Consider the following 27212-nt stretch of genomic DNA (forward strand, 5'->3'; position numbering starts at 1 on the left):
GGAAAGGTGGCAGCAGGGATTAATAAAGGGCAATTTCTCACGGTCCCTGGAGACGAAAGTCGGCAATGCAAGTGAGCATCAACATTATTGAATTAATCTTTTGATCATCTTAGTGAGATAATATCGCCTCCCTAAGTGGGAGATAGATGTCATCAAACACATCATGCCATGACCCTGTAGACGGGATACTCATCACCGACGTTGACAGGCAGAATGTTGAACGTGGCATACGAGTCAATACCCTCTGGCTCTAACGTGACAAAAGCATGGGCAGCGTTCTTCTGCCTCGTGCTAATCCAGAACCCTCCTGCCGGAATGCTGATCTCCTTCTTCACAATGGCAGTCTCCACGGTAGATCTCGCAACGCCTTCATACTTCGACGCAGCGACAATGGCGCTAGTAACGTTCAATGCCTCGACCTCGCCGCTGAAGTCAAACTCAAGCGTCTGAACGGTGACTCCAGCCACGCGGAGACGCTCAGCTACGTCAGCCCACGCCTTGGAGAACACGTACGCCTCGGGACGAGCGCGAGTGAGGTTCGCGACCACAGGCGTGGTGTTGAGAAACTGGACCGGGACGTCGACCAAAGCTCCCGTCTCCGCCTCGATGAACTGCCACGAAATGTTCGTCGGGCGAGGCGACTCGGTGATGACAATGTCCTCAGTGCTCTCGATGAACTTCGTCCGCGCGTTCTCGACAGTTTGGTAAACCTCCTCGGCGTGGTCTGCTGCCGTCTGGACAATCGTCTCAACCATCGTCAGGCCCGTGGCCACGCGGCGCTGGAAGTGCTGGTCTGCTAGCCCAATACCGCGGGTTTCAGTCAGGAACATGATAGCCTGGCTCAGCGCTACAGAGCTGTCGCCGATCTTGGCGTCGCCCGTCGTCTCCTCCAGCACAATGTCGTCAGTCCCGTCCGAGCCGACGACGTAGGGACCCCATCTCAGCCCCCTCTTCTCCATGGCCGCAGCAATGGCATTGGCGAAGACGGCCTCTGAGGTGTTGCGAATGTCAGCGTGGATGTTGGCGTTCTTCATGGCGGAGAATTGGCCGTCCTGCGCGTCGATCCATTGCTCCTTGGTGCCCCAGGCCTGAGTCGGGCTGTACTCGTGGCAGTCGACGCCGACGTGCGGCGCGAAGCCCATGACCAGCTGCTTGATGTCGCGCGTCTGTTGGCGAGCTAGTTTAGTATGATCGCGGTTAGGGTCGAAATTGGTCGCAAAGTAACGCTGGAAGTACGCGACGCCATCGGGGTTGTATCGGGGAAGCATCATGATATCGACTTTGTCAAGGATGGACGCCGCCCAGGTTGCGTTAGCGTCGAATCGGCCAAGCAGAGCAAGAAGAGCTTGGTCGCCGCCGGGCTCGTTGCCGTGCACGCCGCCCTGCATCCAGATGCGCACTTTGCTGGGAACACTGGCATTGGCGTGCGACGCGAGACTATCGGGGATGCGCTTCGTGGCCGACAGGTAGACGTAGGGTATCGTGCGGCCTTCTTCGGACTTGAAGTCGGGGTTGTGGTAGGTCATCCACTCATTTCGGGCAGCCAGAGTCTGGAGGTAGTAGTCTGCGAGTGTCCAGTCAGAATAGCCCAAATACACCGGATGTTGGCGTCACGCACCGAGAGTTGCCTGGTCAGTCGGTCCACTGGTGCCGTTGGCGAAAGTACCGGGTACGCTGTCCGGGTTTGCGAATGCAGGCGAGAGAAGACCAACGCCCTCGACCTCAGGGAAGTTGGCAGCGACGACCTCGGTATCGGGAATCACCTCGACCTGGTTGCTGGCATAGGTGAGCGCGGTGGCCAGGCCTGCGTGCAGCAGACCTAGGGCAGCTGTTTCCTGGTAGCGCATGTTGACGATCGTCCCCGGACCTGGCTCCGATCAAGTTCTGTCAATTAGTGGCGGCGACGGTGAGCGACAAACTCCGACATTGAGAACGCAACGTGGGTTTCTTTGCTTTTGAACTTGCCCGCAGTCTTTCGGCCTCCCGCCGAACCCCAATCGCATCGCCAAGGCCTCATTTACCACGGTCAAGGACCCATACCGTCATGTTGTCGCTGTCGCGGTACGACGATCACGGCATTTTTGCTCGAGCTATGCGCAAATAGGCATCTGTTCATCTCTAGTGTGGAGGATGCCCCTCAAAGTGTGGGGTTTAAAGTCTTGGGGATGTTGTCAAAAATCCCCGGCGCTTCCATACAAGCGCTGCGATATCGCTTGCCAAGACATGTTATCTTGCCAAGAAAGAGCCATTACCAGGCCGTCGGGCGGATGTGCATCAATTTTTGATTTCAATTGTTAATAACATTTGTGTGTGATAACACCTGTAGGAGCAAACCGTCGTTGTAGATGGAAATCGTAAGGATGTTGAATGCACGCGTGGATTGAATCAATGATGGTTTAGATATAAAGGCAACGTTGACCAACTTGGAGGGAACACAGGAGAGAAGTATGAAACGTGCAATGCAGACAGACACGGAGTTATATGTGAATATCATGCTAAAAGCATTGTTTTATAATTTTACCTAAAAGTCGGAACTCATCGCCGTGATAAGGTGGGTGTTTTTCTCACGTTTGGCTATGTCAAATGAGGTCATGAATACTGATATCGAGAGACATGATATTTTCCCTTCATGAAATAGATAGACAGATTTAGAAACAGAAGCATAGATAGAGACAGAGAAACAAATGAGGTAGAAATAGCAACACTAGAGATAGGAGTAGAAACGCAGGCAGAAGGAAATTATATATCTATCAGTCTGTCAAGTCGTAGACATACCTCCCGTCACTCTTGGAACTTGCATGATGCTTTTGTAAGAGCTATTAAAAAAGCTCATCGACTACCACTACCGGCATAAAGGCGACGAGATACAGCCGATCAAGACGGATGCACCAACTCCAGCTGATGGCACCGTGAGGCCAGTTCCGATGATGTTGCAAAGCGCGCACTCAAGCGACGACTTGTTACACTTGTTCTCGTATTCCATGTTGCCATGTTCGGAGGGGTTGCGGCCCGAGCCTTTCGGTGGGATGTTGTCCATCGTCATCTTAATCTTTCGCGGCACCTTGACGTAGTGGTCGACCTTGTCCACCCACTGTAGGCACTGACCCTCGCGGCCGGGGCGTGTGTCCGGCGTGCGACAGATACGAGTCGTCGTCTCGCGCTTCGATGAGTATTCCTTGGTCTTGCCGAGATTGGCAAACGCGGTGGAGAGTCGCTGCAGCGAATGCAGCTCAGAGTGGCCCTCGTTGGCGTGGCATGACCACTCAATGGTACAGCCCGAGCCGATCGAGATGGCCGTGGTATCGCAATCGGTACTCTTGTCGTTGAACATGCGTCGGACAGTCGTGACTACGTTCTCCGCGGTTTGCTCGTACAGCTCCACCCAGTCCGAGTTGGTAGAGCCGGTGATGGTCGTGTCGTCCTTGTCATTGTTGTTGCCGCCACCGCTGCCGGGTTTGACGTACGGCTTGCCGCGGTGGTTGCACACGTAGGCACTGGAGCACCACTTGCCGTCGGCCAGCTGGTAAACCTTGTCCCAGTGGTACGAATAGCACTTGAACGGCTTGTCCAACTCGTATTTGTGCCAAGCATCGCCAGCTGGGTTGGGATCTTTGATGCTGCGGTCAATGTGGACGGTGAAGACGTCACCATTGGGCATAGTTGCGCTGAGACCGCCAGCTTGGCCCCAAGGGTACGATCCACTCCACGGCACGTTGACCATCATGGTCGGTCTGTAGGTATCTAGCCCGTTGCCCGTCCAGACATCGCCCGGGTAGTAGATCATCTCGCGTGAGGTAGAACCGCCATTTGCCCCAAGACCGATGCCGCAATCGGCGAGCACGAGGTTCTCGTATGGGCTCCTTTGGGCCAATGCAACACTTGCAGAGAACAGAAGTGATAGGCCCCAAGAAGCAGACCGGAAGCTTTGGGTGAACATGTTGAGTTGGCGACTTATCGCGGTAGATAATAAGTGATGAATTCACAGAGTCAAGTGTTTCAAACGAGGTGTTCTCAGTTAGTGAAATCTTGTTGATGCTGCTGAGACCAAAAGTACCAGCTGTGGCAACATCTTGTCTTTTATAATTCTACATATCAACTCGTCCTGCCCTCAATGGGACTATTGGTACTAGATTGTCTGTCAGCGGTATGGTCGCCGGGTGTTGAATCTTTCTGGTATTTCCCCGGGCTCGCCGTTCAAGAACCCGCTCTCGTCTGCTAGATGCGGGCTTTCCAAAAAGGTCTCGCCTTGTTCCAATGTGCTTCGGGCAATGCGTTGAGCCCGTTGTCTCCAGTCCGAAAAGGCTATCTGGAGTGTGGGTTGCACAAGAAACCCTGGCTTAATGCTTCTACTTCTAAGCCAGCCAATATCCGGCCTTAAGTTAGAGCTATGCACAAATTCTCAAGTTCAAGCCGCTCATGCATGCTCACCCGAATTTGTACAAACTCGATGGTGATTAAAAAGAGATATTCACTGAAAATATTCGTTGCTCGTGGTTGTCCCCAAACACTACAATGTTGGGTCCTCAGCTTTCTCTAACTTGATGTTATTGCAATGTGGCGTGGGGAACGCGTAGAAAGCCAATGCCCCGGGAACGGAGATTTTCATGCCAATTCGGGCAGTAAGACGCTCTGATAGGTTTCTCAAGTTCATGTACATGTCGCAGAAAATTCATCACAACCGCTGAGGTGCCCTATGATGCATGGTAGTGGCTGAATCTGCACATAAGCACTAGCCCCGCGAAGGTCTTCATGCATACAGAGTAATCGCCGACCTTGATTAGCATCTGCGTCTCATGTCTCAATGAGTAGGCTTTCTCCTTTTTCGGCCGATAAAAGGAAGAACGTTTGAGAGAACACGCTTGGCCTGCATTTCGCCACAAATCCGCGTGCAGTGAGGTTTGGATGCATGGAAACGTAAAGCACGTAGAAGAGGGTTTCTAGGGAAATTTGACACTAATTTCTAAGAAATTCTGAAACGGCGGGGGGATAGGGTAACAGGATAGAAGACGAATATAGATCGATAAGGACAATAACAACAACGACGACGACGACGACGACGGCAACGAAAGTGATGGCACTAATAGCTATCAAGCTACTGTACAGATATAAGATATCAGCAATAGTCCGCCCAGTAAGCTAGCCCGAGGTATGTGCCCGAATAGCGCCCGATTAGCGGCACTTTTACAACATCTTCCTCGTCGGTTGAACATCACTAAGCGCAGAAACTGAAACTTTCATAGCTGGGGAACCAGGGCGCCATGCAATAGCAAACTATCTCCCTCATGACAGTGGGAATGTCGATTAACGTCGAAGAATGGGTTCGGTCGCGCATTTAATTGAATCACTCAAACGGTGTTTCCGGGGGATTACAAGGATAAAAACGAATCCTACAGGAACCTTCCTTTCAGAGTACACTCAGCGGAACCGGGCGGCGTGATATTCAAAACAGACTCTCATATTATTCAACGTTTCTAGCTAAGTGATGTTCGCACGATAGAAACGATGGAAAGTGTCTCTGATAACTTCTAAAATCACGTCTATTAATTTCATGAAACCTCATGAACTGATTTATCTTTAAGTGGCCTGCCTCACCGGCTGACACAACGCCAAATGCATCCTGTCATGATTTGGAGTCAGCTTTCCCAACTCCACCGGCTGGGGAACGCCTCTTATAGGATCGATGGATCTCGCGCAATTATAATCATGCAAATTTTATTCCATTCTCACCGAGTTTGTGGTAACAGTCACAGGCATTCAATCCGAATACTTCAGTCTCGTCTCATTGTAGAGGATCTGAAGGAATCAACTCAACATACGGAGAACTAGGCATCATAATTGCATGTATGTCTTCAACATCAGTCCTTGGCCCCTATTCTCCACGGCATAAATAAGGATTTCCTTTTCCTGAGCACGACCATGATAAATAGTAACTTCGAATACCTAAGCAGATATGTTTTGCGGTTTGCTACACCTTTTGGACACCCTCAACGATTCACTTGGAATCATACCTTTTGATTGTCCCATCTTTTTCGCAGTCCAACAGACAGCGTCCACTCCTTTTCAGACGACTCCTCCAGCCCACCAAGTCTATCTTGAGTCACCTTCCCGAATTACCCGTTTGCAAGGCTGACCACACCATGGCTCAACCTTAATGGCCCACCCACTAGTCTCTTTGATAGACGTCATGAGGCTCCCAGTCCTCTCTGCCATCCTTCTCGTTGCAGGAATCTCCATGGGTGGCGCTGAAAACGTTCCTGCCAACTTCGGTAGACAGGCCTTCCGCTACCGGCTTCCAGGTGGCAGCGCTCCCCATGCTGTGGCTGGCGTGGCCTGCTGCGCCTAGGCCGGTGCTCAATGGAGCGGCACTTTTGACCTTTGAGCAACAAAGTTGCTGCCGTTTTTACCAACTGTTACAACAGCAGAGGTGGCGGTGGGTGTTTCTAAGCTTGTTAGTGGAATGGCTTGAATTTCTGGCCCATCCGGGTAAATCGGATGTACCACGACGCGGGTTTAACGACAGCATTACAATCAGATCAAGCCTGTACATTAAATTCATACATAAAACAAGATGCCATTTCTTACCCATCGCTTATCGTTAAAGGTGCTGCTATGCTTATTGAGATCCGTATTGAACGGATTGCCTCAGAACGATTGAGAGCCAGGTCAGTCATTACTCTGTTCTATTGCGAATGACCTTGGTGAACTTGCGACCTGGATAGTTCGTAGAAGTCAAAAAGTCATGAAGACGCCTCTCAGACTTCTTCGAGGGTTGCAGAAAGATCTTTCGCAACCATTGTGCTCTCAATACAGTCAGAGACATATATGAAAAAAGAATAATAAGCATTCAAATGGTTGAAGCAGCACATCACCATCTTTCTTCCACATCCGATCGACGTCCGATTTCCTTCAGATTCCAGACAGAAGCGATGGCTTCCAAAGCAAAGTCAACAACCGCCGAGGAGGCAGCGGGTATTCGCTGCAGGGAGTTCGCAGACTTGCTTAACCGCGCGCATGAAGACACCGAATTTGGCGAAGAACGTCCCATTACAGCGCGAGGGGGAGTATATGCGAAAGTCACCCTCCAAGACGTAAACGAAGACGTTGTTCGAGCTCTCGGGGAGTGGGTTGTGAAGCCCCGCGGATATCTGACACTCCCCAAAAGATCCACTTCACATTCTGCTACGATTGTCTTCGCAGTCACTGAGCGAATCTGGAAAAAGCTTCGATCGGAAAGCTGCATCACTTTCGTTGAGAACATCCATCACATCAGCCCCGTTACGGTTTCGTGGGTGATGGACGACAAGGGGAAGAGGGAGGAACCAGAAACCCTATCTGGAATATCTCAAATTGATGATAGTGGTCCTCTTGACGCGATCAATATTCACGTGAATTATGGTGAGGGTCTCTAAGGTACGTTCTGTGGTATACCGCATGTAGTGGCTCGGGGCTCACTAAAGAAAAGAACTCGAAGCTTTAGCCGACATTCTTCGTTTTCACGTACAAACTAAGTGCATGGAAAATCAAACTAATAACCAGTCAATCTGCTTTCAAATTTTCCATGGGCTCGACTTACGGGGCCATCTGAAGCATTGAGATTCAGTTCTTGGGGCATGGGACCTCATCAGCTGGGACTCTCGGGTATCCCAATGCAGTAACTCCGAGCGCAACAGAGGAAAATAGCGAACAATGCTTAGGGCAGTCGGGTTCGCCCCATTCCACTGGACATTCTGTAGACAGAAAAGCGTTGTAATTCTCTGTAAAAACATTTATAGAGACCTTGTCATATTCCAGAACATTGGTCAGTTCTTCCAGCATAGTACGAGTATCGCTAGCACCACGCACGATTCGAAGAAATTCTAAGCACACCTCTCATAAGCGTCGAACATGCATGTGACCACCACAAACTACATAAGGTCAAATGTCCATGCTAATTTTGCTAGTAGCAGTCATTATGCGGTTAAGGTAGTGCGAATAAGCAGCGAAAACGAGTGTAGAGCTGACACGTGACTCGGAGCTCTGTGACGGCGCCGACTTACTTCGCCCCGCCGTAATTCCACGTCACGATCGTTTTTACGCAAACATGCAACTGGGAGTGCGGTCGCCCTTCCCTCAGCATCCTGCAAAATGTTTGACGAATTGAACATGCCAAAATAAGCCACCATGTTACCCAGCGAGCCCGCATCAGAAGGTGCTCAGCCATCGCCCGTCCGCAGAAGCAAAATCGGCTCATTTCGCGTGTCTACTGTCGACGACTTCAGTTCCAGCACTCGCAATGAACGTATTCGGCGAAGATCCGGGCTTCCATCAACAGCCTGCCAGACATGTCGGTCTAGGAAGGTGAAATGCCATGTGTCCGTTGGTCAAGAAGGATCTTCCACACTGGGAGAGCAATCCCAGCCCCCACGGTGTCAGGCATGCCAGCAAGCGGATATTGAGTGTCGCTGGGACACAGTCGATAAGAGAAAAAGGCGCAAGGTGCAAAGCACAAAGGATACATCGCGAGATACCGGAAAGCTACCCATGGAAAGCATCATGGTCATCGGGGACAGCCAGCAGCCTGCTTCAGAGGATTCTCATCTTCCCAACAGGGCGGCAAGCCAAGCTTCAGGAGGTGAGGATCTGAGCGGACATCCAGGAGAGAAGAGCGCGCAAATGCCGGAGAACTTCAACAGCATTCATGTCGAGGTGCCTGAGTTGGGCATTGATGCAAACAAGGAGCCATCCGAAGTGCACTCAGAAATTCAGCCTCCGTCTAGGGAATTATTTTCATTCGACGACATGGACATGTCATATGCCTGGTCGGAAATCCAAGATTTGGTGCTCGATTTCGATGGAATGGAGAACGTGAGCAACATCAACTGGGATAATATCCTGGCCAACCGACAGTCAGATGATCCTGCAGCGACGCCCAGACCACCAGCCAAAGCGATGCGACTGCGGCTGTATCGACGATTCGGGCCCACTGCTGTTCTGCCCGGAATGAGAAAGCTCTCTATTGCCGTCAACACTCGATCTCCAGAAGGGAGTGGTGAGTCCGATGCTAGTAGCCGCCCTGGAACTTCGATGACGTTGTACTCTCGAAGGGTAAAGGCAACGCATCCGTCACCAGGTACGCCAATGTCTGACGACTCGCCCTATGATCTACCTCTGGAAGGTATACGTCAGATTGCTGAGGTATTCTTCAACCGGCTGGCTTGTTATTTCCCATTCGTTGAACCCAAGATTCTGGATGGTCATGTTCGCTCAGGACAGGCGTCCAGTTTGTTGATGAATGCCATTGCAGCTTTGACGATGAGGTTTTGTCCCGTTGAATTGTCGCCTGGCACAGTGGATGTAGGCGCAGACAGTCCATGGCGAAATGGGACCTATTTTCTGAAGCGTGCCAAAGAGCAGCTTGTTACACTTCTAGCCATACCCACCACAGACATTGTGTCTGGAATCTTGATCTTAGCTTGGGCGGAATTTGGAGATAACAACGAAGCTGGTAAGAAAACTTTCTCTGATATCAAAAGGAGGCAACGATCAAAGGCTGACAATTATCTCAGGACTATGGATGCTCTCTGGTATGGCTATCCGGATGGCTCAGGATATGGGGCTGCATCGATGTCCCGAGAAAGAAGCAAACCCTTCCAGCGTCGCTTTCTGGGATCGTTCGCCTCTCAGTCCTGACGGCAAAGGTCTCCTTAGCGATGAGATGTCCAAACTGCACCAAGCTAAATCCAAACTGATCCTGTTCTGGACGGTATTCTTCTTGGATGTGTTTGTATCCCTGCTTACTGGCAGACCACCCACTCTGAAGCGCTCAGAGGTCGAAGTGCCAATCCCAACAACAGACGACATGAAAGCCGCGCAGCTGGACTTCCAGGAGCACGTGTCAATGAAGAACAAGATTTTCCCTGAGATAGCCCGGTTTATGCTGCTCTATTCAGAAGCAGTTGAACTTCTGAACCAGACACGGAGTGAAGAGAATGTTGAGGACTCCACTTCTTCAAACGATTCATCTCAGAGATCAAAGTTGGAAAAGGTCAGAGATCAGATCATGAATTTGTACCATTCCCTTCCGCTGGATCTGGCTTTTAGCATCGACAACTACAAAGCTGCCAGCCTATGTAGGCAGGCGGGACAGTTCTTGATGCTTCATGTCTACTTTTACACTTTCACAATCCTCCTGTCGAGAAAGCATTCACCAGAAGGTACGAGTAACTCACCCCAGCCACAGGCTGTGTTGGTGGCATGCCAAAAGATTGTTCAAATGCTCAACACTGCTGAGCTCATCGACAAAACCGGGTTTCTTTCTGTTCCGTTCATCAACCAGGGCTTGTTCGTCGCGGCGTCTACGATCCTGGAAGAGCAACAGTCTAATCAGAATCGGCCCCAAGACTTGTTTTCTCTGGTTAGTGGCACTGACTTTGACTATCTCTGCAAGAAGCTGCAGGAAATGTCCCACTACTTCAGGGGCACTGGCGTGACCCTATCGGCATTGGAACGCAAAAGACGAGAGGTCACGGCCAAAACCACAAGAGGCAACCACTCGAGCGAGGATGAAGATTCGGACGAAGAAAAGAATGAGGTTGTTCAGTTGAGCGATGGTGGCATTGTAAATCGATACTCGATACCGGAAGAAGGAAGCTAATTGTCGGTTCATCATGGGATAGTAGAAAGGCAGTCATTTAGGATTCGGAAAAGTGGTTAGATATTGACACAAGGCGGGGAATTCTCAAGATGTATAGAATATTTCCAACAGGAGAGTCTGCTAAGTATTATCAAAGAGGAAACGATATGTAAAGTTTCAAGATCAACGCCCATACTGAGATAAATCTTGTTCTAAGAGATCTATTTGGCTAAGTTGGGAAACACATGCTAGGAAGCGAAGTGCAGCCAACCCTTGTCCCACCTTCCCCATTCGGTAAATCCGAGCCACATGCAACCTGGTGCAGCTGCACAGTCAATTTCTCCTGCTTCTTAAAATACGACGTCAAGATTTCATGCTACTATTGGTTTTACAAGTATTTTTGCTGTATACCCCAGAAGATCTCTGATCATAATCCCGCGTTCTTTAGCCACCAGCTGATTCAAGCTTTCATTACGAGACCTCGGCATCGACCATGGGCTCCCAAAATAACGCCGAAGCCCTTACGGGCACGGCTTCTTTCGCAGCGACTTTGTTCGACATGGACGGGACTATCATCGACACGACCTCTGCCATCGTTGAGCACTGGCACAGGTACGGTTCACCGGATTTCTATGGGTGTAATCGCCTACGCTGACTGCACTCCAGAATTGGAAACGAAATCGGCGTTCCAGCTGAGACTATTTTGGAAACATCTCACGGACGGCGAAGCATTGATACGTTGAAGCTGGTGGCGCCTCACAAGGCAAAATGGGAGTGTAAGACTCTTTGTGTGTTCTTAATAAAAGCGGCGGCTGACTTGAGATTAGACGTTAAAGAGGTTGAAGCAAAGTTGCCGGAGCTATACGGAAATCTGGTAGAAGAGATACCCGGAGCTCGAAAGTTCCTTGAGGCTGTGGCGCAGTGTCACAACCCGTGGGCTATCGTGACATCGGCGTCAGAGCCCCTCGCTTCAAGATGGATCTCGCAACTGTCACTCCCCGTGCCAGATCACCTTGTCACAGCAGAGCTGGTGGAGAACGGGAAGCCAGATCCTTCATGCTATGAACTTTCATTAAAGCAGCTTGGCTTGGTAGGGAGATCAGATGAGACACTGGTTATTGAGGATAGTCCAGCGGGCATAATTGCGGCTAAAGCAGCAGGTTGCAAGGTTTTAGCGCTTCTGACGACGCATTCGGAAGACCAGGTATCTGCAGCAAAGCCTGACTGGGTAGTGAAGGATCTTCTCTCTGCTGAGGTCGTCGGCTATCAAAATAGCAAGATAGTTGTGAAATTTCACGATCAAAAGTAGGATGAATAACATAGAATCGAAAATGATAGGTTGAAAGAGTAAATGATTATGAAGGCTTGAGACTAATATTGCGAGAGTCTTGCTATCCGGGCGGATACTACTAGTTAACCGGGCGAATAACTACCTATATTGATACTAACAGTTTATCTTATCTTGATACAATTTTACTACTATAGTCGCTGTTCCTATCCTTCTCTCTTTCCCTATTATTATCGGTGTCGTTATTGTTATTATTATCACTATTGTCGTCGACGTTAGTATCGTCGTCGTCGTCGTCGTTGTTATAATCGTTATTATCGTATCGTCACTATTGTCATATATCCAATGCCCGCCCGGTCAGCTAGAAGCATCCGCCCGGATGGCAAAACTCTATTGCGAACTGCATCGGTCAAATCCATGGATGTTATTGCAGTCTATGCAGCGATATTGAAGCTCAGATAATGTGTCGAAATAAAGAAAAATATAGCCTGAGAGAGAAGTCAACGTCATACGGACGCTTCCGGAACCAGTGCATACAAATTTGACCGACCATCTATCGGAAAAACCTGGGCTAAGGGCCGTAATGAATGTGTGGCACCCAGAGCGGTAAGATGATTTCGGTTCTTCTGATATCTCTCATGGACCTAAGATCCTCTCCGTGATGCGACGTATCTCCTTCCTGTTCGTCATCATGCATGGCGTCTCTGACTTTGTCTGCCTTCTCCCTCTGCTTCAAGTCCGCAATTACGGACGCCGCCCAGATGTCTCGAAGCTCTTTCGTAGCGAAATGCAAGCCACCGCTTACGGATGCGTCTGATATCCCTTTCGTGATCAGAAACTCGTACGTCAATCTCGCCATTTCTGAAGACAATTCATCGTCGACCTCCCACAGAGTCCCAACCACATGTCGAAAGCCTGACAGCTGGAATGCACTTGTCAGATGAATGTTTTCGTCCACGAGATCCTGGTTGGAGTTTTCGCTTGTCTTGCATGCCGACAGGTAGGCTAGGAATGGTGGGCTAGATGCAAGATTCTTCTCCATGAGACTTGCAGTGGTTAAAGGTTGCGTCATCCAATCATCTAGCAGAATGTGGCTCTTGAGCGGGTCAAGCCGATTCAACTCTCCGTGGCCTGCAAAGTGGAAGATGCGGCAGGTCTCCAAAGCTGCTAAGACGTCTTTTTTAATAGAAGTGGGTTGCACGCACTTCAGCGAGGTCGAGTTGAAAACACCACGAACCGCTTCAGTCTCGGCTGTTGCGTAGCGAAGGCTTGAGTGTGGTAGCCCGGGGGTTTCTCCCATTCCAATCAATACGACATCCGATCCGGATTCATGACAGTGCTGTTGACGAGATATCACAACAGCCTTCACAGACGAACTGTATGAGGATATAACCCTATCCATGGCGGTCTTGTGGCCTGGAGCCAGGTGGTATCCAGCAGCATGCAACGGAAACCGGAGGAGAGGCCCGGTAGGGATCCATATGACATGTAGCCAATTTTTGTCGATGCACTGCTTTGAGAAGCCCATACTGTCCAGTACTGGGCCGACCACTGAGTCCCAAAGCCACATGAGTGTTTTGAACGATCGGACGTCATCTGCGCGTCTTAAAACGTCAACTTTGGTGAGTTTCGGCAGTCCCAAGACGTGTATCCAAGACTGCTCTATAATCAGAGCATCGCACCGTCGGGAGCTGATGTTGATGATGATGATTGGGCCCTCCTCTGCAGCATCTTGCATCTGTCTTCCAATCGCAGAACACAGAAACCTGTCGAAGCCCGGTTGCGTGCGGATGTTGTCCAAAAGCACCGTCATTTCTGTGCTCGCCTTGTGACGTTTATCGGTGTCCGGAATCTTGAGCTGGCTTGACGGATCATCAAACGATTCCAGTTCTCCAAACACGTCACGGTATGTTGGTTTGTCTAACTCGGCTCGGAGCTCGATAAAAGAACGGGCTAGTTGGGGATGCCTGTCCTCAAACAAGGAAAGATCAGTGCGCCTATCGTGGAAGAAGCTAGCTAGAACTCCACGACCGGTTTCAAGAAGTTCGATGGCAGTGACGGGACTCTGATTGTCATTGAGTGCGATTGCTGCGGCCTCGGATGCAAATCCTACAACACGCGTCAAGAAGAATTGCTTATCTTCAGGCTGGAGAGACAAAGGCGCCGAAATGGGAATGAGGTCCACCGCAGTCTTGGCGTCTAAGTATGCCTCATGTTTATCTTGGTCCATGTATCCTTTTGGTAGAAGATGGTAAGCGGCGTATACCCGCGTGGTAATATCTGCTTGCTCAGAACCCAAGACCGTACGTGGGCAAGATCTTGCCTGATCTCGGTCGGCTTCTTGACTTGTTTTGGAGAATCGGAGGTCAAGTCGTGCGCCCAGGTTAAGCCGCCATGTACTTAACCTCCCTTGATCCACGGCTGGGGCAGCCTCAATGCAATCACTGAGATATTCGATGCATTGATCCAGATCTGCCAAATTGTCTGTAATGAGAAATCGTTCCCCAAGAAGATTTCCAACCTTGTTCAGTTGCGCGCATCGATTCTCGTGATCAGTAGAAGAGATGACGAGGGCTTCTTGCCCAAGACTGATGGCTTCATCAAGATCCCGGGCATCCTTTGTTGATCTGGCTCGATGGTTCAGGTTCGTTGCAAGGTTGAGTAGCCTGTCTGCCAGATATTTGTCGTTATATGGCGTCAGTTTGACCATCAATCTTCCTACACGTATGCCGCTCTCAATATCTTCAAGAGCTTGGGTTCTCCCGAATTTCAATCCGTACATACTTCCGAGGACATTCAGTCTCCGAACGTTTCGAGGGTTATTCTCTCCCAAAATCGAGATGAGTTCCTTTGTAAAGCCCATGGCTTTCTCCAAATCCGCCACAGCTCCAACGAGTAGAAATCTGACTTCGAGCCCTTGCGCCAGGTGCTGTAAGAAGAGCTCTCGATCCGGCCCAGTCGGTGTATTCTCCAAAGCGTCTCGGCTGTGCGAAATTGTGGCATCATTGTCCGCAATTTCCTGGGTAAGGCTGAATCTGTGCCTCAAACCAAGTCCTATGTTCTTGAGATTTTCTATCCTTTTCGGGTGGTGCAATGGCGTCGCCTCAAGGGCCATTCTTGCAACTGCGATAGCCTCGTCCAAGTCGTCAAGCTTTTTGCTTTTTTCAAACTTTGTGAATAAGCCCGAGCCGATCATGTGAAGAATTTCGTGAATAGTCGGAGTCCGTTTCAAAAACGCCTGTCAGAGTTACCCTGATGACAGCCACCGCATCAACTTGACCTGGGGTTTTCTCTTCCTCGTCTAACAATTTGTCAAGGGATGTAATGAGATTCCTAACATGCTTCTGTCTCGTCGCAGCATGCCCCGGAATGAATTCTAGGATTCTAGTTGTGTGACGGATGCATTCGTGCAGGTGCGGCAACGACTGCGACAATCTGTATCTTTCCCATGCCATATCAGCCACAAATTTCAAGCATGTTTCAAAGACCTGGCCCCATGATCGAGTCATTCCGGTGAGAGCCTGCTTCTCAACGAAGATCGCGTTGTCAAGGTCCGTAATGTTTGAGGTAGCCTTGGCCCTCGTGCCGAGTTCCTTCGCGACCATGTCCAGCTTGCGGAGTTGCATTGGATGAAATCCGCCAGGAATCGCTGAGACCCTCGGAATGAGGCTATTGCTCATTATTTCTGGATCCCCGATTTGCAAATCGGCAAGTTGGTTGGCAAGATCGTTCAATTGTCGAAGGATATGCACCGTTTCTTCCAGCTCAAGTTTCACCACCGAGGTTGAATGCGCCGATGCTTGATGGGTAGTTTCGTCTTTGTCGTCGCTGTCGTCCTCGTCCGTCAGGTGAGAGTAAACCTCCACTTCCATTCTCCAGACCAGATTTGTCCAGCCTGGATAGCGAGCAAGAGGGAATATGCCGATCTCTCCGCCTTCCATAAATGCCAAAGATTCGATCCAGGCCTGAACGTCGTCCATCTCTTCGTCATCCCCTAGTGGAACCCCAAGGTTCCATTCATGAGTGTGGCACCGAATGTCGAATGATGCACGAACATTCCTTTGAAACTCATAGAGGTCGGGCTCCTCATCGTCGTGAATGAGTCCTAGCGCGAACCATGTGTTTGAGTCCGCATAAGGGTTCAATGACGAAGTAGTATCAGCTCGCCCTAGACGATGTCAGCAAATGTGCATAGACGTTCAGTTTGTATAGTTTCCAGGTAGAGAAAGGAGCGAACCTTGGTCGTGTTACCATATCCGCACAATCAGCCGGGATAGTTGCCCCGGTCCCAAGGTGAACTTCAAGTAAGGGGCGAGGGGTGAGTTGCAACCGAAACCTGTTGGTCGTGCTCGAATGGTTTCTTGGGGCCGGTCCGGCTGTCCGTGGGTAGCCTGGCCAGGCTGCACTCTGGTAGGTACGGACATATCTAACAAAGAGGTGGATAGTCTTATCAAATCCAACAACAGTAGGTGGTCGCGGACTGAGTATGCAAACACTTCAGTCAGGAGGGACTGCTGAAATGTAAATGGACTTTCAGATGCAGAATCTTCGACAGCCTCGCGAATATTATGTGCCGCACACATTACCAACACATGACACAGCTGAGAATGGCGCTATTGCACTCATACAAAATCAGGCGACCAATCCGAACCCTTGACTCTTTCACGTATGCATGCTGACGAGATTCTGAATGGGGCATGGATGACCCCCATGCCGGTTCAATGGCAAGGTTGTTGCCTAGCAATAAGAGACCTAAGATGTTCAGAGCTGGCAAAACTCAGGACTGTTGACTGTTACGTTGCTATCCACGGATGTGTATTTCTCTCGCAGGATTACCATCGCAGAAAACGGCATTGTCTGATTCGTCGGCTTCCAGAAATGTAAACCACGAAGTACCTCTAAGTAAACTGAACGAATCAGGGATCGTCATTTTGGCCGGTGGGTGCAGCACATTGGAGCTGGCTGGGGTCCTTTGGTGTATACAGTGCAAAGTGTACTTACATGTGATCTAAACACCGATACCCGACCCATACGGGCAAGGGTAGGTTGCAAATCCAATATCACTCACTCATGCCAAAGACCGATTTTCGATCTTGAGTTTGCAGAAAGCATTTTGTTTCCTTGGAGGAGAGAATGTATTTCGCAAAGAAAAAGGGTGACCTACTCGGGTTGGAAAAAGAGTTTATGTAGGAGAATAAGACGCATCTACGATAACTCCTCAATGGACGCCCTACAAGCGCTGCACTGTCTGCACGGTGTACACTCACCCATGACGACATCTTGTGGGAACAGACAAACAAGTACCACGTACTTCAGCAAAGATTTCACACATTGAATTTTGAGATGCTGTGGAGCTGGCATACATATTCCCCTCAAACCTTTTTCGCGGCGTTCGATTCTCAACTCAGCCTTGTCCCCAGGCAGTATATCTTGGGGGGATTACAGGACCGCGTGTTACTTTGTCCTTATATTGAGCTCGAGCTGCCTTCTCTCATCATGGCACCCGGGAACAACCCGAACACAGTCCACCTGACTGAGCAGGAGGCGGAGCGGATCCGGACCACCGTCCAGAACAACCTAGATAACCGATCCAAGCAGGCCGGTCAACCCCGGGAGCTGAGGGATGCTCATGGCGCCATCAGCCAGGCTACCGGTGCCTCCCTCATGCAGGACATGGGCAACATGACGGGATCCGGTGGACAAGACACGCTCCCTGCCCTTGGCGTCGGACAGACATACCCGCCATGTGCAGTCTCATTGCGAGACTTGGAGCCAATGACTCTTGCCGATCTCAAAATGGAAACTCATCACACAGGCCGCCGACTCATCGTCAAGCGCGCAGCTCCAGTGGTCACGCACGCCGCCCGATCATGGACTATGGTGCAAGACGAGGAGGCCAAGGAGACAGAGAGGTTGGAAATTTGTCTTCACAAGACGATGCACGGCGAGGAGATCCTTGAGTCGGCAAAGACTTTCGAGATCAAGGAGCCATTCTTTACTCTCACCGAGGAGGGTGAGGCTACTATCCGGATCGACCATCCTTCGGATCTCGTCCCCATCGTGGATGAAGCACCAGGAGCGGACAAGAAATCAGCCGAAGACATGGCTAAGAAGTGCAAGGACTTGGGCAATGAGGCTCTCGGGAAGAAGAAGCTTGGCCTGGCTCGTGCAAGATATACCCAGGGCCTGGAATTTGCCAAGAAGGATGCGGAGAAGACCGCAGACCTGGCCAGAGATATTGCCCGCAACCGCGCGCATGTGAACCTTTTGCTGAAGCGAAACGATGAAGCCATCGCGGACGCCAAGACTTCTCTTATTGGCAAGGACGACGAACGGTCCAAGGAGCTCGACAGCAAGGCTTACTTCCGTGCCGGTACTGGAGCGTACAACCTGGGAGAGTTTGAACAAGCAAAGGGCTTCTTCGAGAAGCAACTTGAGCTTGCTCCCGAAGATAAGGGCGCAAAGGCGAACCTCAAGAGACTGGCTCTCCGTCTCAAAGAGCAAACGGAGGGCGGCCACGACTTTGCGAAGATTAAGGCGAGTCTCTCCCGCGCTGCTCCGCGAGCTGATGCGGCCACATTCAACGGCAAGACGGTGGTCAAGGACAGCAAGGGACGCGGACGTGGTCTTTTCGCATCCCGCGACATTGGAAATGGCGCAGTCATCATGGTTGAGAAGGCGTCCTCCGTTGTATGGGGCCACGAGAGCGACGCTCTGACAGGAATGACCTACGACATGCGGGATAAGAAGATCAGGGTATCACCTATTGGTCTCACCAAGGTCATCGCCCAGAACCTCCTGAACAACCCTTCTCGCATCGCAAAGGTCATGGATCTTTACGGCGACTACACCGGGGACGCCAAGGCAAAGACCGAGACCGAAGAAGGCCCGGTCGTGGACGTCTTCAGGATACACGACATTGTCTGCCGCAACGCCTTCGGCGCGGATGATTCGCATCTCGGGGGTGTCTCGAAGCCGAGCACCGGCCTCTGGGTCCGAGCCGCTTACATCAACCACTCTTGCGTCCCCAACGCCAAGCGAGAATTCGTCGGCGACCTGATGGTGATCCGTTCCCTCCGAAAGATCAAGAAGGGCGAGGAAATCTTCCACAGCTACGACGAGTCCGGCGATTACGAGGCCAGGCAAGCGGCGTTGATGACCACCTGGGGCTTCGAGTGTGGCTGCGCCCTTTGCGCGGCCGAGAAGACCGATGAGCCCGCTGTGAGGAAGAAGAGGAACGAGTTGGTGGCCGAGGCAAATGAGTTCGTCAGCAAGACGCACCCGTCTAACAACAAGCGTCTGACAGTTCTGAAGGCTCAACGTCTTGCAACTGCGATCGACGAGACCTATGCCGATGAGAAGTTCAAGGGGCTGTCTCGTCCGGCATCGGCGGGTATCCGAGAGTGGCTTGCTAGAGCAGCCTAGTAGATGGCAATAAATCGAAGAAGTTAAGGCCGAGTAACGAGATTTCTTCAGTGCGAAGGTTGTTGATTGGCATTGAACCGGGAATGAGTATTGGTTATTCCCAGCGGAGATCTCGTAGGGTCATGGCTGGCGTGTTTGTGATCTTTCTGCATTGTTGACTAAACCATCACAGTCCAAGATGAGGAAGTTTTCTTTAGTCAGTCATGGGACTGGCGGATACTTGCTCCGCAAGCAGCCAGAAAACCTCAAGTTAAAAGTCAGCCGCGTGGCCTTTTTGCGCGATATCTCGGATATTGTCCGGACTATGGATCACTTGTTCATCTTTACAGTATGCTAGCTGCAGAAGCCGAGCTTCTCCGAATCTTTCGGTTGAAGCCTAGGCCCTGGATGGCAGGTGCAACTGGTATCGTGAGCATTGCTGCTATGATCAATGCCGTCAGCAAGCCAAGACTTCCAGTCTCGAATACTTCTCTGCCTTTCCATCATTCATGGATATAAATAAGGGTTCAACATGGCAGGTGGCTAGGGGTCTGAACTCCAGTATATAGACTTGGCAGGCTCCGGTCCATCCGTTGCTCCGAGGCGTCGCTTCGGGCATATACCCATGTTCGGCTGCCATCGTGACCCTGAACGGCAGCGCCGGCCTCAAAAAATATCACCGAGACTCGAATCCACAATTCTTCAGAGCGACAAGACCGTTATGTACCCCGCACGAATCCCCCACATTCACCCGTAACCATTCCATTTTGCCAAGAACTTCGCAATGGACTCACCCGTGCGCCAAGAGGACTGCCAAGATAAAAACAACCAGTTCTCCCCTTTTTCTCCATGTTTTAAGACTTACACAGCCTTTTAAAGCCAAGAAAACGCAACCTGTGGACGAAACAAAGTTGTTTCGATGCGCATTTTTTCCAAGTCTTCCTCCCGAGAACAAACCGGAACAGCAATGGACGCTCAGACCATGGATTCTCGCCACTCATCTCGGTGAAAAGCCGTTAAACGAGTGCAACCGAGTCAGTGGCCCTTACCAGATTAACGGGTTGTCGCGATGACAGGCGACGGAGGGGCAGCCCTCTTTGAGCCTTTTCAGCGTCCCTGACGAGGGTGGTCCCAGGGCGCTGCCGCGAGTTTAATTGCTTGGCATAAGCGAGCCCACCCCGGAACCCATGCCGTTCGCTCTTGCGTGCGTGATTCTTCATATTAGACTTTCTTGGGTGGTCCTTGAGCCACCTTCCGGATTGACAACCTTCAGATGTCCCGACCTATCACGTAGGGCTGTGCAGTTTACCCAGTCAGGCATCAGGGCACACCCGCGCGGTTGGACTTGCGGGAGATGGGGCCTTGTTGGAGGGAGCTTTGGAAATAGACCAGACTTAAAAGCTCCTGAACGGCCGGTCTTCGCTCCGAATTATGTAGCTAGTCATAACTTTATCTGTCCCTCGTTCATCCGCGTCCTGAGCTTAAACCTAGTTTCGACTCAGTCTTGAGAAGTGTTTGCTACTCGAGAGTACTTCTTTAATCACTTACCTGTCAACTTCAAAATGGTCAACGCCACTGAAATCATTGCCGTGCTGGCAGGAACTTACACCCTTCTCAACACCTCTGCGTAAGTCGGCCCAGTCAGCCCGGCTAGCCGTTGGCTCCCGCCTGAATAACGACGATTCGGCTGACACTAGACTCGTACAGGACTAGCAATGGCGTTCCCGTCGAGGACCGCGTCTACGGTTCCAACCCTGTTGGCATCCTCACATACAGCAAGTCCGGCTACGTAACAGCCACCATTACATCGACCGACCCCGAAGACCGCCCGGCCAACCTCACATTCCCTTACGAAGACAGCCAAACCGACGCGGATTGGGCTCAGGTCGGCAGACACTCGATCGGATACGCTGGCGTTATGCGTATTAGTGACGCCTTCCCCGCCACTCTCACAACCGGTCAAGTCATCCACGGCCCGTTGACCGTCGCCAACATCCCTTCCATGGTTGGCACCGAGGCGAGACGCAACTACACATTGTTTGAAGATGGCAAGGTTCTTCTCATTGCGTCGCAAAGAGATGGTGGCAACCGTGGTGAGCTGTGGTGGAGAAGACTGGATTAAATACCCCTTTTGTGTATGTGTAATGTTAGCAGAGTTCATTTCCTGTACAAATTCAAGCATCAGCGGATTGGATCACTCACATCCTGTCTGGAACATTTGGTATCACCCGGGGCACGATCTTGACTTCAGCGACTTGGAGCATGCATAATTGACACGCCTGTTAACATCCACAGCCCGAAAGAAAGACGAAGGCTTACTAAGGGTGCTCTCGATTTGAGAAACTAGCCATTAGATGAGCGGGAAGACATCTTCGCATCCTATCTCAGTCTCCTGGCTCATCCAATGCTGATGCAACACTCAGTGAGACTCAAGCCATGTTTGGATGCTAAAAGAATATATCATTGAGATGATAAGGATATACATGAACCCAAAACCGAGCCACAATGTCCCAAGCCCCTGCCAATGATCAATCCTACCCTATCAGTAAATAACGGGCCAATCCGAATCATAACGAATGAGGTTGATTCCCAAGAGCGCAGCGTTGGCACTGTTGTAGTAGTGGTAAACAAACACATCAGCATCCGTGTCTGTGAAGACGGCAGGATGGCCAGGGCCATAGATCGAGCCATGAGTAGCCATCACCTCGGTTCCACCACCGTTCATCATTTGCACACCACTCTTGTCGACATAAGGACCCGTCACACTGGTGGACCGACCGACCATGGTGCGGTAGGTGCTGGCGGCACCGTTGCAGCATCTGTCGAAAGACACCCACAGGTAGTAGTAGTTTCCGTGACGAGTGATGAAGGGTGCTTCGATGGCGCCGTCAGCAACGGTGCGGCGAGCGAGAGAGACGAGGTTCGTCCCTGAGCGCTTTCCGGTGCTCGGGTTGATGGAGATCATCTTGATGCCCGTCCAGAAGGAGCCGAAGGACAACCACCAGTTTCCTGACGGGTCGACGTAGAGGTTAGGGTCGATGGCGTTGTAGTCGACGGAGCTCGACGATTCAATCACCAGGCCCTGGTTGGTCCACGATCCCGACGCGCCCGTGCTGCTCGTCGCCAGGAAAATAGCGGACTTCTGAGATCCGAACGTCGACGCGGAGTAGTACATGTAGTACTGCCCGTTGCGGTAGGAGATGTCTGGAGCCCAGAGGTTGGTGTCGCCGCCCGTATAAGCCGTCGTCCACGATGCGCCATTCGGGAACGCAGCGCCGGCATCGCGCCAGACAGTGCGATCGGTGGAAGTCTTGAGCGCGATGTTCGTTCCGGTGTGGGCCATTAGATATGTGCCGCTGCTAGTCTTGACAACACTTGGGTCATGGACGTTGATGCTGCCAGAGACCGCGCCTGGGTTGGGGTATGCTGCATTAGCACCCGGGGCTATGGAAACGACAGCAAGGAAGCTGCCGATCAGCTGCTTCCACATGGGCAACATCTTGAATAGAGTTGTGGGGTCCTTTGCCGATCTTTGTGGTAAGAAGCTCTGAAGTGGCTGATTTCTCAAGGACTCGCTACTTCGACGCCTGAGAGACCAGAAACGTGGGTCAAGGAACAAGGTAAAGAAGGAATTGATTGCCTGGGTTTGAAACAAAAATGGCAAATAGCCGTCGAAACATCGTCTTTTTGTATCTCTGTTGTCACGGTACTCTTATTTTCCGTATGGCTGCCACGCGCGCCATGCGCAACATACGCGGTCATCTTGCCCACGAAGCGCCCCACGGAAGAATTACTCACAACGGCGACTCTGGTTCCGTTTCGTGGGGAGAGAAGCGCGCCATTCAGATATCACGGCAGTGAGAGCGGGATGTGACATCTTGGCAAGCAGCCAAGGCCGGTACCGGATTAGGAAGGAACGAGCCGCGTGACTGCTTCTTCCACGAATCGAAACTTGACAGTGACCTATGGAGCTAGTCGTTGACATTGATATGTGATGGCCACTGTCAAATCCAAGGCAAAGTTATGTGCATGAGATGTAATTGAGTGTTTTCTTCGGCTTTTTACCAATCTCAGATTTTCAGGGGCACTCTGCTGTGTGGGTGGTGGGATATACCAGTATTCTCTATTCCGTCCAATATCTTGCTGAGTTGTTCGCTAAGAATTTGTTCTTCCGTCTCCAACGGGTTTCTCATGTTCTTTGTGAAGTCGGATTCATGTAGTGTGATTTCGCCTATTACTGAGATGTCGCTGTTTACCTGTCCTACTTAGCAACAGCTGTGAGCACCTGAACGTCATGACCAAAAGCTTTTGACAGACTCCACAAAGTCCAGGGCATTCCTACCCTGCTGCGAATGAGTAATATCGCTCGAGGTCACTCTGTAGTACCTGTTTTCATCGGTTTCGAACTCGCAATGAGTCAAGTTCTCAATGTCCACCTGGTCAGCTATCCCACGATCAATTAGAAATAGTCTCATAGGCCGATATAGATGTGCAGCAGCCCTCAACGCATGAAGAAAGCATGCTCGGCTGCAGCCTGCCTCCTGTAAAAATACATCATTCCTTACTCGGTTGTCAAACTCCCATAAGGCGTCGTATTCAAATGCAATCTGCGGAACAACATCATTATGGCCCGCCACTGCGGCCCAGAAAGGCAATCCGTAGGGGCGATAATGGCGCACGTCATCGGCATAAAGTCCTGCGCCAATGTGTTGTTTGTCTGCGATTTGAAAACAGATAAGATCTTGAAGTGGATAAACCAGAAACGACATGTCTTCGTTCTTGATTCGACAGTGTCCGAGAGTCTAGGCACGCGTAAATGTTCAAATTCGGGAGAGCTTAAACCTTTTGATTGAAGTAGCTTAAGTCTCTCCTGCTTGCAGATCTCGATCTTGTAGTGCCGTTTGACGACTTCTCTTGATTCTTTGCAAGCAGTCCAGAGCCCTGCATCGAGTGCGTAATCAGATTCATTGCCTTCCAGCCACGAAGGGGTTGATAGAACACTTGGGGCGGCAAGAACATACGTATCATCTTCGAAAAACGCGTATGCCGGTTGACAATCGACGGGTTTGGCGTAGTATTTATTGTAACAGATACCAAAGAACTGAACACCGGCGCGAGAGGGTCGGATGGCAAATTTCCATGTTTCTAATCGCATCTCAGCTGGAAGCTTTGAAAAGTAGGTGAACTTGCCTGGCATTTTCCGTGACTGGTGAGTAATCAGCAAAGAACGAGTGTTGATACGAGGTCGGTATTGCTCTGTCGACGGTGCTGGAGCTGGGCAATACATAGCTTGTTCTGGTGTGGTCGAGGTTTTCCATGATTCTGTCGAGATCTATGACTCTTTTAACCTAAGCCTTTGCCATTTCGGAGATGCCTCCATTGGGTGGGTCATTTACATGTCGTTGTTAACGGATTCGAACGTCAAGGTGTGACCTTAATAAGCGACTTGAGAGCACTCAAGGTTTAAGTTTGATTGTCATGAGGCAATATGAACATTTCAGAAGTATGGAACTATTCATTTGATTAAGTGCAAAAACTCTACTCAATAGCCTTCTGCACATACTTGTCCTGCCACGAGCGCTCATTCGTAGGTGGCAAGGCGCGGCGAAATACAGTACCACGAGAGTTAGAGTACAGAGCAGCAGCCGCAAGGTAGTTTCTGCGTCTGACCGCCGCCAGCTCGCTGACATCTCTCTTCTCAATGCCACCGTAGGCACACTTGGCGCCATTAAAGGCAGCGTTAGCCGCCGCCTTCCAGACCTCGGTGACGTCGTTGACCATCGGCAGAGTCCAGTATAGACGGCAGTCAGTGATCTCCTTCACGAATTGCGCAGGGATGCCATCCTCGACGTTGTCTCTCAGAATCTGGTCACGGACGTTGACAGCAGCGGCCAAGCTGCGGTTCAGAGGGAGATCACTGTAGGTGGCGAAAGCAGCCTTCTGCTTGTCGGTGGTGGAGTAGGGGAGGAGGTCGGTGGAGAAGCCGTAGATAGAGCTCCAGTCGAGGACCTGGGAGCCCTTGATACCACCGACGCCCTCAATTCCGCCTTCCTTGGGGCGACCACCCATGGCGATTGACTTGACACCACCGTGGATGCGAAGGAACTCGGAGGCGATAGTGCAAGTTGAGGCGCAGACACCGTCGTACAGGATGATGATGTTGTCAGCCTCGAAAGGCTGCGCAACGTTGGTCAGGTTGCCGTAGCCAGTAATTTCGATGCCCAGACCGAAGGTGGCGTCGACCGTCGTCAGAGGGTCATTCAGGTTCCAGCGCATGAGGTTGGTGTACGACGTGTTCTGGAACACCTGGGGGTCGAACTTGTCCTCGAACGAGCTGAAGCCTTTGTTGGAGATGTTGTAGTCGTAGCGCCAGTTGAACCAGGACTCAGAGTAGCTGGTGACCAGGTCAATGTTGGCGTTATTGGTGGCATTGGGCTCATTGGAGATGCGAGAAACGATTTCAGCCGCAGCGTTGAAGCCATCATTCTCTTTCCAGCGGGAGTTGCCCTCCTGGACAGTGTGGGGGAAGAGCTGACGGAAGAAGTCGTAGCCCTGGAGAATGTAGCCACCGCCATTCTGCTGGAAGTCGATCACGAGCTTGGTCTTGCCGGCGGCAAGAGCAGCTGTGTAAAAGTCGCGAGCGGCGGCCTGGAACTCCGCGGGGCTCTCACTCTCAAAGGCAGTGAGAACAATGACAGCAACGTCATCGAGGCCTTCACCCTCGAGGTAGTATCCAGAAACGATTCCATCGGGAGTGGTGACAATGGGGGAAGGGTATCCGGGGAGGAGGTCGCTGGAGCCAGAGCCAGTGGATGGGGTTGTGCTTGATGGAGCGTCAACAGCAGGGCTCAGCGGGTTGCAGAACTTTGCATAGAAAGAGGGCCCGTCGACGACTCCAGTCAAAGCCTTTTTGACAGTCGCGTGGTTCTCGAAGGTGACTTCCGTGCCGTTGGCGAATGTAATCGTGGTGTTGGCGCCCTGGTAGACATAACTGCTCGTGTTAGTTGAGATGGTAGCTTACTCGTGAAGCTTGTGCTTACCGAATGCGACCCCCTGAGCTGAAGTATCCCTTTCCACCGGTTGTGGCATACAGAGACTGCTCGAAGAAGACGGAGTTGTACGCGGAATCAGCGTCACGGTTCCAGTTCGCCTTGTTGATGGTCTCGTCGAGGTATGTAGCGGCATCAATTCCGTTAATAAGCTTAACCTCAGAAGCAGTTTCTGGAGACGAAATAACCTCCTCTGAAGTTGAGTTAGAAATGCACTGACGAAAAAGGGGAGGCTCGAGCTTATCTTACCATAGATCTTAATTACTGGCAGGGATGAGCCATCCTCGCTAATGGAGACGAGCGCTCGCTCGCGGGTCCACTCGAAAACAGCGGTCAAGAGGTCTGGATAGTACACGAAGTGGCCATCATGCCCAGGTCCAAAGACTTCACTGTACAGAGCGGACTGGAAAGCATACTCGCTGATGTAAACGTCGGCTTCGAGGTTGCTTCGGACCTTCTCCAAGGCAGCGAACATGTCGTAGGCAGGGAAGTCATAGTCGGCAGGGGGGTCGGCCTTGTACGTAGCGTCTCCACAACAGTTAGCACTCTCCTGAACCGATCACACATCCCGGGATCGGAGCTCACCGCTCTGCCATTCGAGGTAAGGCACGATTGAGTCGACCAAGTCAATGGCCTCCTGCTTGCCTAGTGGAACTGAGTTCAGACAGTCGTAGGCCAGCTGAGCGGGCACAGTCGGCGTGACTGTGGGTGCAGCAGCATGCTGAGAAGCCCAAGCAGCGCTGACAGCAGCACACGGCTCAGTCGACGAAGGCACCGATGCGGTGGTCGTCGAGTTGGAGAGAGCAGCAACACTGCCCAGCAAAGCTGGCGCGGCAACAAAGGAGCTTCGCATGTTGAA

General features: G+C 51.1%; 8 protein-coding genes across 8 annotated transcripts; 4 read left to right on the forward strand and 4 right to left on the reverse strand.

Moving 5' to 3' along the window:
• Positions 1 to 161: 161 nt before the first annotated feature.
• MCPB-1 (Carboxypeptidase 2) lies at positions 162 to 1847 on the reverse strand (the record flags this gene model as incomplete). The annotated part of the gene is made up of 2 exons (XM_037320816.1): positions 162 to 1564; positions 1619 to 1847. The coding sequence occupies 2 exons, from the start codon at positions 1845 to 1847 to the stop codon at positions 162 to 164; spliced, it is 1632 nt and encodes a 543-aa protein (XP_037182095.1).
• A 6685-nt stretch (positions 1848 to 8532) lies between these two features.
• On the forward strand, positions 8533 to 10633 carry CGCA056_v005565 (putative transcriptional regulatory protein; the record flags this gene model as incomplete). The annotated part of the gene is made up of 3 exons (XM_037320817.1): positions 8533 to 9028; positions 9389 to 9484; positions 9546 to 10633. The coding sequence occupies 3 exons, from the start codon at positions 8533 to 8535 to the stop codon at positions 10631 to 10633; spliced, it is 1680 nt and encodes a 559-aa protein (XP_037182073.1).
• Positions 10634 to 11105: 472 nt separating this feature from the next.
• Positions 11106 to 11921, forward strand: GPP2-1 (Glycerol-1-phosphate phosphohydrolase 2; the record flags this gene model as incomplete). The annotated part of the gene is made up of 3 exons (XM_037320818.1): positions 11106 to 11224; positions 11279 to 11388; positions 11440 to 11921. 3 exons carry the CDS (start codon positions 11106 to 11108, stop codon positions 11919 to 11921), a joined length of 711 nt encoding a protein of 236 aa, XP_037181401.1.
• Positions 11922 to 12471: 550 nt separating this feature from the next.
• Positions 12472 to 16830, reverse strand: CGCA056_v005567 (uncharacterized protein; the record flags this gene model as incomplete). The annotated part of the gene is made up of 3 exons (XM_037320819.1): positions 12472 to 15138; positions 15389 to 16068; positions 16737 to 16830. The coding sequence occupies 3 exons, from the start codon at positions 16828 to 16830 to the stop codon at positions 12472 to 12474; spliced, it is 3441 nt and encodes a 1146-aa protein (XP_037181388.1).
• A 566-nt stretch (positions 16831 to 17396) lies between these two features.
• On the forward strand, positions 17397 to 19325 carry smyd2-a (N-lysine methyltransferase SMYD2-A; the record flags this gene model as incomplete). Its single annotated transcript, XM_037320820.1, has 1 exon — positions 17397 to 19325. One exon carries the CDS (start codon positions 17397 to 17399, stop codon positions 19323 to 19325), a length of 1929 nt encoding a protein of 642 aa, XP_037181399.1.
• A 1541-nt stretch (positions 19326 to 20866) lies between these two features.
• CGCA056_v005569 (uncharacterized protein) lies at positions 20867 to 21426 on the forward strand (the record flags this gene model as incomplete). The annotated part of the gene is made up of 2 exons (XM_037320821.1): positions 20867 to 20931; positions 21012 to 21426. The coding sequence occupies 2 exons, from the start codon at positions 20867 to 20869 to the stop codon at positions 21424 to 21426; spliced, it is 480 nt and encodes a 159-aa protein (XP_037181931.1).
• Positions 21427 to 21846: 420 nt separating this feature from the next.
• abn-ts (Intracellular endo-alpha-(1->5)-L-arabinanase) lies at positions 21847 to 22803 on the reverse strand (the record flags this gene model as incomplete). The annotated part of the gene is made up of 1 exon (XM_037320822.1): positions 21847 to 22803. One exon carries the CDS (start codon positions 22801 to 22803, stop codon positions 21847 to 21849), a length of 957 nt encoding a protein of 318 aa, XP_037181616.1.
• Positions 22804 to 24842: 2039 nt separating this feature from the next.
• Positions 24843 to 27206, reverse strand: ustP-5 (Peptidase S41 family protein ustP; the record flags this gene model as incomplete). Its single annotated transcript, XM_037320823.1, has 4 exons — positions 24843 to 26295; positions 26345 to 26546; positions 26603 to 26881; positions 26939 to 27206. The coding sequence occupies 4 exons, from the start codon at positions 27204 to 27206 to the stop codon at positions 24843 to 24845; spliced, it is 2202 nt and encodes a 733-aa protein (XP_037181617.1).
• Between the last annotated feature and the right edge of the window lie 6 nt (positions 27207 to 27212).

This window comes from Colletotrichum aenigma, assembly GCF_013390185.1.
Source record: "Colletotrichum aenigma strain Cg56 chromosome Unknown KSG_Cg56_contig03, whole genome shotgun sequence".
Lineage (NCBI taxonomy): Eukaryota > Fungi > Ascomycota > Sordariomycetes > Glomerellales > Glomerellaceae > Colletotrichum > Colletotrichum aenigma.